Raw genomic sequence first — 14353 nt, 5'->3', positions numbered from 1 at the left:
TGGCACTGCTGAGAGGGTGAGAGGTGAAACATTTTGATCCCACAGCAGGCCTGTGTTAAACATCTGAGGAGTAACTCACCTTTGCAAGAAACCAGCCAGCAGAGCCGCCCTTGTTATTGTGACCTATATTAATTTTTCTTAACCTTCCCAAATTCGGAGCATCAAGTGTGAACTTGTCCTCTGCTCCCTTTTCAAAGTTGTCTTTGTCGTTGTCCAGCTTCCTCACACCTGAAAAGATAAAAATAATAAAAATTATTGACTGAAGGAACATATAGGAATGCCACAGCTGACTGAATCAAATGCTCTCCAGGCAGCAGCTCCCTGCAGCCAGGATGCAAGGCAAAGGCAGAGAGCGTTATATTTCAGTAAAAAGGCACCACTTATTGAGCACACAAAAGACCAGGATTTTCACCCTCATGTCACAGTTACTTAGAGCATCCAGAGTTTTTGAAAATACATATCTAGATGGCTCTTGCATCTTCTTTCCCTACCACCACAATCTGTTTAAAACGGGTTTGGCCACAAGCTGCAGATTTATACATCTCAGGACATGGCATTTTTTGCTGCATCACACAGGAAGGATTTATTTTCACATTATGACCTGACCAGGGGTATAGGCTTTTCCAGATCTCATAGGAGCTTCCCTTTATGAAAAGTATTAAAGCACTGGCCCAGACTGCAGCCAGCACTGTTCCCGTGCAATGGTGTAAGGGAGGGATTGGGTCTGCCCTAAAGCATCTGTGAATCCCACTCACCTGGGGAGGGGATGAATCATTTTCTAGGGCTGTTAACCCTCCATGCAGGTTTGACAGGGTGCTTGGACAACTGTCTGAGATTTAGACACCCACTTTCAGATGTCTCTGGTGAGATCAGATAGATCTCCTTGTAACAGTTTGGGGAGTTAATCAGGAAAGAGCCTACCCACTAGGTTTCATAATCTGCTCAAGGACACTCGGCAGGCATCATATCATTACTTCTTGACTTTGACAGGATACGTGACGTACAGAAGAGAGAGAATGTTTGTTAGCTGAGTCTCTAGGAGTTTCCACCTGTCCTTCTCCATAGTGCAAGTGGGAGTTTGGTCTGGGCACCTCTCTTACTACCGTTCAATTAAAAATACTTGAAAAAAAAAACCCTCAATTCAAGTTCCTGGACCACTGTTGTAATGAAACCTACACTAAAAACAAACAAACAAACAAAAACCTACCACCATTATTTTAAAACCAGCTAATACAAACCCTGGTTAAATTATCTTTCTAAATGACTGTACAAGTCCAGCCACAACCTGTGCCACATGAAAAGGACAGTATTATCCTCCCAGGGTCAACTAAAGGATGGGACATAGGCCCAGAGAGGCTGTGAAAACTCCTCCTTAGAGGTCTTCAAAAGTCATCTGGAAAAGTTGTCCTTGGTGGGACCAGATGGAGCCAGGGGTCCCTGCCCACTCCAACCAGTGATATTGTGCATTGCATGCACTATCAGTTACACACTGATTGATGCTGGGTCCCTCAGCAGACCGCTGCCCGTTATACTGGTTTATACTGGTGGTCTGTTTTCCCAGGGTTTGTTTTCTTCAGTGGCAGGAACCACAGCCATGCTCACAGCCCAGCTACAGCAGCTTCCAGGAGCTGTGGATGTGAGGAGCCGCAGTGCTCACAAGGCCATGTGTTGTGCTTTTCACTCAGCCAAATCATTCTGCATTTGCCAGATTGCTGCTGTGCGTTGTGCAGATCGCAGGCCTGCAGAGCAGGAAGAGGTATTTTAGGAAATGATTTGCATTTGAATACCTGTGTCTCCTTTCTCTCCAAAGATATTAATGAAGACATCTGCATCTGTTCCACTGCCGCTGAGTTCACCCGTGAAAACTCGGACCACATATTTGTTGACTGCAAGGAGAGAGGCAGAAATCCCAACATATTAATAACAAAATAGTTAAAAAGCATGAGAGTACGAAAAAAAATCAGGCTGTGCTGCACTATTTTGAAAATACAGTTGAACGTCTGCTCCTGGATCCTGAACACTGAGTCTCAAAACATCTTCCTCTTCTCCACAAGAGAAATAAAATCCGTAGGCAGAGACCTTGTCCATGGCAATGCCCATGGACGGAGAGGCAGAGCTCTCACATTTTTTGTATCCATTGCCCAGGGTAGGAGGCAGAGATCACTCAATTCCTGAAGTTGATACCAAAGGCTGAAATGGGTGAGAGGAAGGAGCACATTGTGATGTGGATACATGGCCTTTAGGTGACCTCAGGCCTACAAACCAGCCTTGCTTTTTCAAAACATCGATGAGTTATGGAGCCAGCCATCTGCTCAAGCTCAGAGCTGAACCCTCTGCTCCAAGTGTTGTCCTACAGCTATTTTTGCAGCTTAGCTGATACCGAGCCCAGCTGGTGACAAGTATTTAGAGGAAAGGTTGGTCGCTCTACATGAGCACTAACACCTAAAGGGGACCACCCTGTTACTCTGTGGTTTCAAAATAAAAATCCAATCCTTTTCCATTTAAGGGAAAAGCAGGAGAAAAGTCCAGAAGCTGTGACACTAGAAGACATATCTTCTGAGGCACAAAGGAACAGGAAAATCACTTTTGTGTGCCACACCATGAATATTTCCCACTCCCCATGTCAGTGAGTTTGAGAAGCAAGTTCTTCTGAAGGATCTGAATGGGACTAAGTTGGTGTGTTGGTACCCCATCCCTGGAGACACCCAAGGTCAGGCTGGATGGGGCTCTGAGCACCTGATGGAGCTGTAGATGCCCCTGTTTGTAGGGGAGTTGGACCAGATGGCCTTTAAGGGTTCCTTCCAACTCAAACCATTCTACGGTTCTATGATTCTATGCAATTTTCTGGGCATCCCAGCCAACAGCAGAAATGAATTCATGTCCTCAGGAGATATGGACCATCCCAAACCCTAAGTTAGCAGTCCCAGGGTGAGCCACCTGCATAATCAGTGTGCAGCAGAAGTTATTGTAAGGGCAGCAGACTCTCTGGAGCACGTGCTCTTCTGCAGCAGAGGATCTGAGAGCAAACACATGAGGAGAGGCTGCTGGACCATTCCCTGAATTATAAAGATGCACTCAGCTCCCGGGTTGAGGAGCACGAGGACAGAGCCCAGGCAGAAGGGGAAATCACCTGCCATGGTTTAATGAATGCGCTCTGAAAAGGCTAAAAATTGAGCTGACATTACAAATAAAACAATAATGATAAAAGAGCAATAAATACTAAATAACAAGAAAGAAGAGGACAGAACCACCCCAGACAAGGGAGAAATTCCTTGATATTTCTCTTTAACTCTTTTGCCTCAGTTCACAAGCAACCTGCTAGAAATACGCCAACACCAAAGGAGTTAATTTGCATTAACCAAGGATAGGGATGCAATTTACAGCTCTCATTTGGCCACTAAACTGTTCCAACAAAAAGTGACCCGTTGTATATTGGGATCTTCAATCAGAAACAGCATTTTCCAAGAAGTTTTGCTTCATACTGTATATTATGTAATATTATGTTAGTGATTAATTTTCCACTGCTTTCCAGACAGGAGAGCCCTATGAGATAAAGGGATCGACAGAAGGGCAAGCACAGTGGCTGACATTAGGACAACTTGTAGGATTAGTCTTTAAGCTTCTTAAGAAAAGACCAAAAGGATACTGGAACACATGCAGAGCATCAAGGGGGACAGGTAGAGAAAGAGACAATGAAGATCAATCACTAATAGTGCCCAAAAATATGATACAAAGGGCACTTTGTGCAGTTTCTGCAAAAATACAGAAGATCAGTGAGAAAAACCCTGGTAAAGTCCTTGGCCACATCCAATGCCTTGAAAAGTCTTTCAGCATTGCTGTATTTCAAATCTGAGATGTACGATGTCACCATATAATGTACATTCCCAGCTCTGAAACTGCACTCACACCAGCCACCATCCCTGCCCCATGCAGCTCCATGTGCAGGACCTGTTTTAATTCCTTCATCAGCAGAACACAAGCAGGATTGTGCTGTGCTGTGCTGAATTGTTGCCACCACTCTCTCCCTCTCTCAGCAATTCAAGGCTCAGCTACAGCAGAGAGCAGCACTTCATCCTGCTCAGGGATCCTTCTGCATTTTGTACATCGGCACATCTTGCAGAATTGCATGGTGGAGGTACAAATTTAAATAGGAGGAGATGCTGTATATCACAGAGGCAGGAAGGATTCAGCGGCTGGCAGCATGCAGAAAAAGGCTCTCATTGCAGCCAGGCAGAGCTCTGGTTGAAGTCAAGCACCCTTCATTTCAAGCATAGGTGGATGTCGCTCCCTATTCTGCAAGCCCTTCATCATGAATTATTTAAAATAGTAACATCATCTTTTCAAAAATACCCACTTGGCTTTTTTTAATCTCAATACGTAGATCTGAGTTCATCTGCAAAACTGAGATCAAGATGTTGCCTGGATATTTTTTTCTCCGAATGCTTCTCCTAGCACTGGGAACATGCAAAATGCTGATGTACGGCTGCTAAAGCTGAGACTCCATCTAGCAGTGCATGCTCGCTGCAGCACAGCACAGAGAAGGAGCTTTCCTGGAACAAAATTAGAAGCTTTAGAGAAACGAGCTGCAAGATGCCAAGAGGAAAATAGCAAACAAAAATTTAGAAGCAAGACCAGCACTTATATTCTGCTGCCTCTTCCCACTGCAACACAGAATTGTGATGTCCTGTATGGTTACAGCACTTTCCTTATCTCTGCCTCTGGCTCTCTGCTCAGTTAAGGACAATCCTGCTCCCCTGACACCTCCCAGCCAAGATGCAGACACACACAGAGCGTTTGGAAGTGTTTGCAGGCTGCCATCTCTGGGAAGCAGTGGGGTGGCACTGATATGACCTCACCACATTAATTTAGCAGAGGTGTGATAGTCAAGCAGCTTGTCTGTTACTAATCAACTCAGACACAGCCTTCAGCAGCTAAGGGGGAGGATGAATACTGCACTGCAGGCTGGATCTGGGCTCTTTCCAGTAGGAGCTCTGGGGTTTAATTTTTGTGAAGAACAGTGGAGCAGTGTTGTACCTCTAACACTTCTCCTGTGGGAGGAAGGGCACGGGGCTGCAGCCCTCTTGGCATAGCCAAGCCAGTCCCACTGCCACCTCCATCCCAAGGATGCAGCAGTGGTCCCAACGTCTTTTCATCCAGCCCCACCGCCTCTTCTTTGAAGTGCTGTCACACATTCTCTCCCCTGCCTGTGACCATGGACAGTGGGGGCTGGAGCTAGGTGGTCTTTAAGGTCCCTTCCAACACAGGCTGTTCTATGAGACATCCCAGCCAAATCCTTCCAGCTGCAAGCTGCAGCTGACTGTTCAGCCATGGGGCATTCAGCTGTTAATGTTGTTTATTTAGCAATAGAGTATCGTAGTCACAGAAAGCACCATAGGATGCAGTTGCCTAAGGAAGTCTTGTGGCTAAAATTACCAGGGGCACTGGATAGGGCACTGATGCATCAGCTGATGAATTTGTAGCAGCAGGAGAATCAGATTTAGGCAGGGAAACAAACCAGACTGCGCTTCATTACCTGGAGTTATCACGTCCTGCAGGGCCCAGGGAACTCTCTGCTATATGTCCCTGCCTCCCTTCCCTGTGCATGACCCACCTCGGAGCAGGTGAGCAGCACAGCATCCAACAACCAAGAAATGTCACATCCCTCAAAAGCAAGACACGCAGGGTCAAAAGCGGCAAACTAGGTCATGGGCAGTGATGGATTCTTCTCATATGGCAACTTCTAGCAATTATCCTTCTGTTTTCACAGCACTCCCCAGGCTGGTAACGTTTAAGATCCATCCTGTACTGCTCAGCATCGAGCACGCAGATTTCAAGGGGAACAGGTAGGGAAAAGGCAACTCTGCTGCCTGTGAGTTGCCGAAGAAATACATTAGTGGATAGCATGAAAAGCAAAAAGAATTGCTGCCAGAGGGCATGCAGTTTCAACTTGAGCCTGCCACAATCTTTTTGCACAAGCTCAGGAAAGAGGTTGAACATCCCATATGCCTCAGTTCTTCGCTGTCAGCTCAAGTCAGTTGCTCCAGCCCACACAAACAGTCTGACAAAACCGCTTCTTGATGGAAAGCACTGACTTGTCAAAGCAGGAGCTCCTTTGTACCACTGCTGATAGCATGTTCCTTGGCGTCAGCTGGTCAGAGCAACTTCAAAAGGTCAGAGCAACCTTGAAAGGTCGGACTATGCTAGGCACTCAGCCTGTGGCCTCCCAGCCTGCTTCATTCAGAGCAAGAATTTGGTTTGCTTTCTCTTCTGTCCTGGGAGAGAGCCCATCTGCACCAAGCCAACACCACCTCTTCTTGGGTTACCTTTGAGAAAGGCATCTCTATGCCTTTCTGCATTACAGACCACACTGTGTTGTCTCTCAGCACCTATAAACACTGCAGAGAAGAAAACACACCCAGCCTGTTTTCACCTCCCTGCAACAGTAGCAGGGGCCCTAGAAATAACTGCAGACAGCAAAGCACTATGAGAACCTAAAGCCACCCCTGAGATGCAGGGTGCAGAGATGCTCATCAGGCATTACTTGTCCCACGTCATGGCCCACTGTTACACAAAGTGACCGTACACAGTTAAGGATGATTTTTTTCCCCAATCCAGCAAAGGGTTGAATTCAAAGTGTCGGTTTAGAGCTTGAGAACACTTAATCTCTGTCGAACATAATTGACAACTGTCTTTCTTAATGAGCTGAACCTTCAGTGGTGGTGAGCAGCTTCTTAAACTGAGGGTTCATATTGGAAATTCAGACTGCATGCATACTTGAAGTGCATGTTTTTGGGCCTTTGCATTGCTTTTGGCCATCAGCGCCAAACCAGCACACAGTGTTCACAGGGAGGAATGCGGAGGAGCCTTTGAGCGGTGTTGGGTGCACATCAGTAGAGGCAGCACCGATGCTGAGAGGTTGGTGTGACCGTGGGTCAGCATTTCGATCCTCTCAGAAGAGCTCTCTGAAACCGCGCTCTTTAGAAGCAGAGATTATTGCTGCTACCCAAGGAGGCATAACACAAGGGAAAGGAAATGAGCATTTGCTCTGCTGTATATTCCATTATCCCCAGTCGCTGCCTGGTGCACCTCCTGTGAGGAACGCAGCACAAGTTCTCCCCCTCCAGCCCAGAGATCACAAAGCTCAGCCCCATTTTGAGCAGCTCTGATATGAAATCAAAGCACGCATCAGAACAGTTAATGTATTAGGATTCAGCCCGGATCATCCTTCTGCAAAGCCTCTGAGAAGCAATCTACCACATGCAGGAGACTTTGCTTGTAGAATATGCTAAACTGATGTTCCTACTGTGGCTTGAAAGTGATGATGGCATTTTGAAGTGAGCATTAAATGGCCTCACCCCAGAGACAACAGCGGTTTAGTTGCAGAGTCATGGAGCTCAGCAAAGGGCAACTCACCTTGTGACAGCAGCATGGAAGACCTTGCTCGTCTAATTCACCAAGATTTCTCATTACTTTTCATTAGCTCAGCCCCAGTGTGGGAGCCCATTAAAAAAAACCCACAGACATTTCACAAAAGAAACACCTACTTCCAGCCTTCCCCAGATCTGCTCTATTCAGATTTATGGAAATCGCTGAAAAGAACCATTTATTTTAAATGTTTTTGCTCGGAATGACGAGTGAAATAATTTTACAGGACCGATTAAAATCGTATTATCCTCATTGCACTTCAACCTTGTTTGGTATAACTTACATTTTTAAATACAGTTATTTTATTTCACAATGTTTAGATAATTACAATACATAGACACAATTTGTGAAAATTATGCCCATCTTCACAGCTGTGCTGCACTGCTTTGTGCTGGGTACATACGGATCTACATACCAGACACACACAGTGATTTTTCATTCCTCTCCAAACTTTTTTTCCCTTGAAGCATGAGATCCTTTATGTAAACTACAAATCTCTATTTGCATCCTATTTCCGAGCTCCATGCTTCTTGGCTTCCTTGTGGTTTACAAGTTACCAGCGTTTCTTTTCACCTCCAACATTTTGATTTCTCATTATCCTTGTCCATTTTTAGAGGTAAAACAACAGGCAAAATATGCATTACAAATGGAGAGATCACAGCTGATTTGCTTTAGGTATGGTGACTAAAGCGTTATAAAAAGGACAAAGTCTTTAGGGAGAATAAAATTCATATTAGACTTACTGGTTTATTTTGGGGATGGTAGGGGGAAACAGATAACATGACAGGTTTTTCTTAGTGATATCAATTGGTAAATAAAAGATATGACTCTCTCTACAAATGTTGTTTATTGAATATCTCAGCATGCAGCAAAGTTTGATCCTTAGTACAGTGCATATGTGCCATTACTGAAAAGTAAACAATTCATATTTATTTCATAAATATATTTAGCTGCGATTCCCTGTTCTGATTACACAGCTCCAGTTCTTAGTGCAAATAAAGATGAGTTTTGATGAGCTGGTAACGCTTCTTATTAATATTTCACTTCCCTTTTCCCCAATCTCAGAAATAACCCTTTAGCTTTCCTGATTATGAATGTTTCCATTAATGTGACAGCTCATTTTGAATCCTGACCGAGAGGAAATAGGAGGAGGACCACTCTCACTTTCTAGGCATGGTGCTTTATGAAATAAGGCCCCATGGGACACCACCCACTGCAGCCTCCCATCCCCAAACCTGCCTCTCATCAGAACTTCTGGCTATTGGACATCACTGAGAAATACTGGCCACAGCTTTAGTCCTGATCCAGTCCAGCCCGTAGGCACGTGTGTATCCCATCAGGACAGGAAGGATTTAGCTACTGACTCACAATGAAACACGTGCACCAATAGGCACTGCCCCAAGTGTTTCCTCAACTACATCCAGCTCAGGCCCTCATGAGTCTTCAGGGCAGTCAGCATTAAAACTCTGGACAGTGAACTGTGGAGTCTTAACATCAGCCTCCTGTGCAGAAGGAAAAAATATGACAGCTCACATTACTGGCCCAAATATATGAGTCTTAGGTCCTAGTGGATCTAAGCCTCGGAGAATATCTAGGGCACGTTAGTTCTACATGTGTTCACGGGAATGCTCTTAAAAGCACACCAGGCAGAGAAGTCCAGCATGGGCTGCTGCTTTGTGTGCACACTGTCTTTTTTCCTTTTTTTTTTTTTTTTTTTTTTTTTTTAAGGAAACTGCTCTGTGCTTCCCTTTGCCCATGGCCTCCTCCATTGACCCACCATGAATACAGCTATCCTTGGGTGATCTCATTGACTCTGCCACAGATGAGTACACAGCAGGGAGTCAAGGAAACTCACTAAAGACTAGTAGATAGGGGCTGGCCTGCAACTCGATCAGCTGAACTTCTCTCATTTGTAAGTATAATAAGTATTGTTCTCATTCTGTAAAGCCGAGAATACCCTCACCATGCACAACATGAGCACGTTCCACCACTAATATGCCATTACAAGGCTCCAGTTCCCAGCTGATCAGTGTGACCTTCCAGCCATTATCCCTAGGGATGTATCCGTGAAGGGTACAAACTCTGGGGCACCATACAGCAACCATAAATCAGTGCAGAACTGACAGAATCACCAACCTTCTGGTTCAAAGCTGGTTCTTGTCACAGTGAGGGAGAAAACTCCTGTCTACCTGCAAAGGACCATGTAGACTTAACCCAGACACATCTAATCTGGGCTTGTGATCCATTTTTTGACACAATATGAAGAGTAATTTTCAAAGACTGGCGACAAATGCCTGGTACTTTTAAGAATGGGAAAATCAAATGCAATGCAAATGTATTGGATGTTCCCATCTCAAGGTCTGGGTGTGCAATGTATTTTGACTGCCCTACTCCTCAGAACTGTGCTGCACAGCACGTTGTTTGCAAACACATTCATTAGAACTACGCAAAATACCATTAAACTTCACCCAGAAAAAAATGCTATCACCATCTATCTGAATGGGGAATATTACAGTGTGATGTCACATAAGCGGTTCTATCCTGTTGTGAATACACAGCCTTAGAATGTTGGACATGAATTGACGTCCCATGCACATCTGCCAATTACTATGGCCAATCTTTAACTATTTTGGAGTGCTGGTGGCCAAAGAGCCAGCTGGAAATCAGGCCTTCACTCTGAGCTTCATCTGCAACAGCCAGCTTGGCAAGACTTGACCAGAATTTGACAGCTCAGCACAAATCACAATTGCACAGAAATCTGGATTCATTCTCAGGTATTTGTGATCTTCTGTATGGCTTTAAGGACCAAGTGAGTAGAAGTCCCCTTGGCAAATGATTGTTCCTCCATTCTCTTGATAAAAGATTGTTGCACAAGTGACTCATGATCTGCATGTATAAGAGAACAGGATGGGAATGAGCTCTGAAATTTCATTGGCTTTTGCACCTCCATTGGGTCAGTAGTTCTTACTAGTACAGCTACAAGCTATGATTGATGCTCTCCTCCCCCACCAGTAGAGCAGGACATCAGACACCTTCAGAGTGATCCAAAAAACACAACACTCAGATAAAAACCGTCACCTGTAATCAGTTTTCTTCAGCCCCTTGCATTAAGGCTCAGCCACAGCTATACAAACGCGAGGTTTGAAACCTGAGGTTTCATAAAGCCAAGTGAAGCAGCATGAGGCCGAACAATAGCCCTTCCTTGTAATTAATACCTGCAACGTAAATTAATCCAGGCTGCCAGTAGCAGCTGCTGGGTAAATAAGAATCTGTGACACCATCACTGTCAAGGGACCGTGGGTATATGATGCCATGGATGTGAATACAGGGAACAGAGGACCATTCAGGCAGGAGCACTTAAAATGTAACGTGCTCTCCTTCAGAAATGCGTGGCATTCAATGGGGAACTTGACAGGAGTAATTTTATCCAGTTCAGCAAATACAATCACTCAGCTGTCTGCAGTCACTGAGTCTTCCTGCCTTCCGCTGTAACTCTCTTTGGATTTTGAACAGAACTCCGCGTTACTTTTTGTCCAGTTTTTTTCAATTATATGTTGAAAATCTGGGGAGAACTTTCTTTTTTTTTTTGCCTTTTTAATAATTATTATTATTATTTAAATTAACCTCCTCAATGTTCATAGCGCTACAGGGATTCTCTGGTTGGCCTGTACTCCTCAACAACAAGGAGGACTGAGCCTCCTGGTGACTTGTAGGGTTTGGTCCAAGCACCAGCAATCCCCTTCAGATATGAACCCTCTACAGAGCAAAAAAAAAGCTCAATAGAATATGTCACAATACTTTTCTCCAGTCCACATCCCACACAAGTCACAGAAAACTTACACGTCCCAGCAGTGACCTCCAGTTCAAGCAAGGAAGGTAAATCTTCATACCAAAGATATGACAGCTCTCCAGGAGAAGATCAAAAGCTGAAGATGTGGTAGGAGAGGGGACACAGAGAAAACTTGTTTGGTTACCTCTGAAATATTCCAGACTAAAGAAATAAGGGAAGCAAGGAGTGAAGAGACGTGGCCAGAAAGTTAAAGTGAACACTGCTAATAGGAACACGGGCTTAGGAGGGAGCAATCAGTCTTCCTCTACAAGAACATAAACTCACCAAACCACGTAATTATTCATTTGTCTAGTAGGCTAGAAAATATGAATACTCAAAGAACAAATCCAACTGTTCAATTCATTTGAAAAAAAAAAAAAAAAAAACAAATTTAGGGCAAATGACTTGTATGTATGAAGAAAATCACATCACAATCTCGTTTCAGACATTTTCGGATTCAGAAGGAGCCAAATGAATTCAAATGAATTTACATTTGCAGCTGACAGTTCACCTCAGCAGCCTGGGAATGTTTATCTTTCATTAATTATGGTTCAAGGGGAGCTGCAACCTGAGATAGTGGAGCTATCCCTCTCCTCTTACAGACCCAGACCTGCTGCCTGGATGGCGTCCAGCCCTTCACCCGCGCCCCTGGCCTCAGCCCAGCTCCCTGTGTTTGCATGGCAGCTGCAGAGCTCCTAGGCTGCGGCGCTCAAAAGTGGCATTCTCTGATAAAGGTGACAAGAACAGATGTATTTCTGACAAATGCCTGCCTGAATCTCTTCTTTCATACCCTTAAGGCAAGGGGCAATTTTATTCACATTCTCCTGGACACCCAGGACCGAGCACGCAGTCAGCAGCTGATCCATAACCCAAAACCACTCCTCCAGAAGAGCGTGTGTTTGGGAACGGCTTTTCAGCTGCTGAACCGCAAAGTTGTTCCAGCAACTTTACTGAAGCTGCACTGATTTTTACCAGCTGAGCGTTTACCCCACAAATCTGTTCCTGTCGAGAGACAGGTGTTGAGCAGGATGGAGGAAATGGCATGCATTCATTTGAATCAGCTCTCCCAGGCAGGAGCAGTAATAAATTCAGAGAGATTGTTGTGTCATTTAGAGATCTATTAAGATTGAGTAGTTGAATTCCTCCTTGAGGGAACCTCTCTTTAATTGTGTGTTGCTGTTGACTCATCCATTACCTTCTCCAGGCTCCTCCATCCCCACCCAGTGTATCCTGAGCTCTTCATCTTCACGCACTGAGTGGATAAAAGAGCAGTGAAACGCTTCAGTGTGCTCAGTGCCACAGTCACTGGGTGAGTTTTTGGCGGAACATCTCCAGACATTATCTCGTTCCCCTATGGCATCCACCCTGGAGAGGTCTGCATCTATAAAATGCTACCAGATACATTTCTTGTCAGCGTGTCTTCTTTCTGTATGCTAACTCAAATGAAGCCTTTCATCCTTACATTTCAACACACCAAAGCTGTTTTGGAAGAGCACAGCTTAGCAGAGGTAAATCATTGAACAGTTCAGGGACAAACCCTGCCACTGTGTATTGTTTCACTGCTGACTTCAAACTGGATATCAATAACAATAACAAAAACAATGTTTTCCCTTTCTGGAGCGGCTATACATTCTCAAAGCACTGTATTAGGACTAGAAATAGTCTGTTTTTACCTTCCCTCTCCCCTACCCGCCCCCCCCCCCCAAAAAAAAGCCACATGGTCCCACTGACAAGGCTAGCGTAAGAAAACTATTAATTCTCAAAAAGATGTGATACTAACAAAAACCCGAGTTTCCCCTCATTTCCACCAATCTGCACCCTTCTGTTCTCTCAGGCTTGTGGTTAATGATGGGTGTACTTCATCTTCTATGCCCAAAATTAAGCTCCCAGAAAGACGCAGTGCATTGGTGAGGTCAGCAGGGAAATACAACTTGGTTGCCTCATTAACACTTGAGGATCAGCTGCTGACATCCCACCTGAGGCTGATTTGCTGGCTCCACTTCCACATCTCGATCACCTTCCCACTCATGTTACATGCACTATACATCACCACGTGGCCTACCTACATGCTCTATCAATGTGGGAGCACTCGTCTGGTTTTCAAGCTGCCCTGCCTTTGTTTCAACATCATGAGCTTAAAACCACTCTGAAAAAATCGTCGTGAGTTCAATATGGACATCATACACATTTGGCAAACCGGTGTGGAATTGCAGCGAGAGCGTTGGCTTGTTAATGGAAATTTCCGGCAGGTCATCACCAGAGCATGGAAACACTGAACTTCACCCATAGCATTGTAACCACACTGCTTCTTCTGATAATACACACCCATACTGATTCCATCTTCTGGTGTGGGATGCCATCCATCCATCTGCAGACAGTGAGTCTAATTTAAAGCACTCATCAGGGATCCTTCTGCACTCAACCAAGCTTCTCCAAACAGTCATGTATCCCACTCCGAGATGTCAAATGTAATGCTGGAAGAAGGACTGATGTTCTGGAGGCATCTTCCTATTATTTTCCTCTCCACTGACTAAAAAAAATTAGCTTTAAATACGAGATTACTCTTTACATGGCTGAATTCATTTGAAAGCGTCACTGTCCTTCCAACAAGGCACCAGAAAACCAACAAGTCTGAAAAACACTTACTTTTGGGCACATCCATAGGATTCAGGCTGCCAATGAGGTCCCTGACGTACAGTCCATCCCCATCCTCCTTGCTCAGCCAGTTGTTGCAAGGGAAATAAAACCGGAGGTGAGGTCTGTTCATGTCGGTCACGATGACTCGATCCAGGAACCAGCCTGCGTTCAGTCCGGTGTTATCGTGCTCAATCCTAGAGGAAGAATAATCTGTGTGAGGGCCTGGACTTGGTATTTTCCTTAAGATTGAGCACTAGCACTATAGTTTTTTGAAATATTTTATATTGGGCAAGGCTAAAGTAACTGTACACAAAATGCCTTCTAATACTATCCAAAGTGCTGTAAGACTTATGGGCTTTTACAGATTATTTTCCAAACAACAGCCTTCCATATATATGCAAGCACAGATGTCATGTGCACAGGTAAGCTATTATTGGCAAAAAGATGCACACACTGACAAAG

At 44.7% G+C, this 14353-nt stretch overlaps 1 protein-coding gene across 1 annotated transcript in view; it reads right to left on the bottom strand.

Moving 5' to 3' along the window:
• LOXHD1 (lipoxygenase homology domains 1) overlaps positions 1–14085 on the bottom strand; it is a 106284-nt gene extending 92199 nt beyond the window's left edge. Inside the window, exons 1-3 of the mRNA XM_021381571.1 lie at positions 13901–14085; positions 1788–1886; positions 80–228 (exon numbers count right to left, since the gene is read on the bottom strand). Of these exons, the coding sequence (XP_021237246.1) occupies positions 80–228; positions 1788–1886; positions 13901–14021 (369 nt within the window). The 5' untranslated portion in view covers positions 14022–14085. The remainder of the gene's footprint in view (positions 1–79; positions 229–1787; positions 1887–13900) is intronic.

The sequence above is a fragment of the Numida meleagris genome, chromosome Z (genome assembly GCF_002078875.1).
Source record: "Numida meleagris isolate 19003 breed g44 Domestic line chromosome Z, NumMel1.0, whole genome shotgun sequence".
Classification (NCBI taxonomy): Eukaryota; Metazoa; Chordata; class Aves; order Galliformes; family Numididae; genus Numida; species Numida meleagris.
Note: the sequence above shows the minus strand (reverse complement) of the source record. Positions and strands in the feature narration are given on the sequence as shown.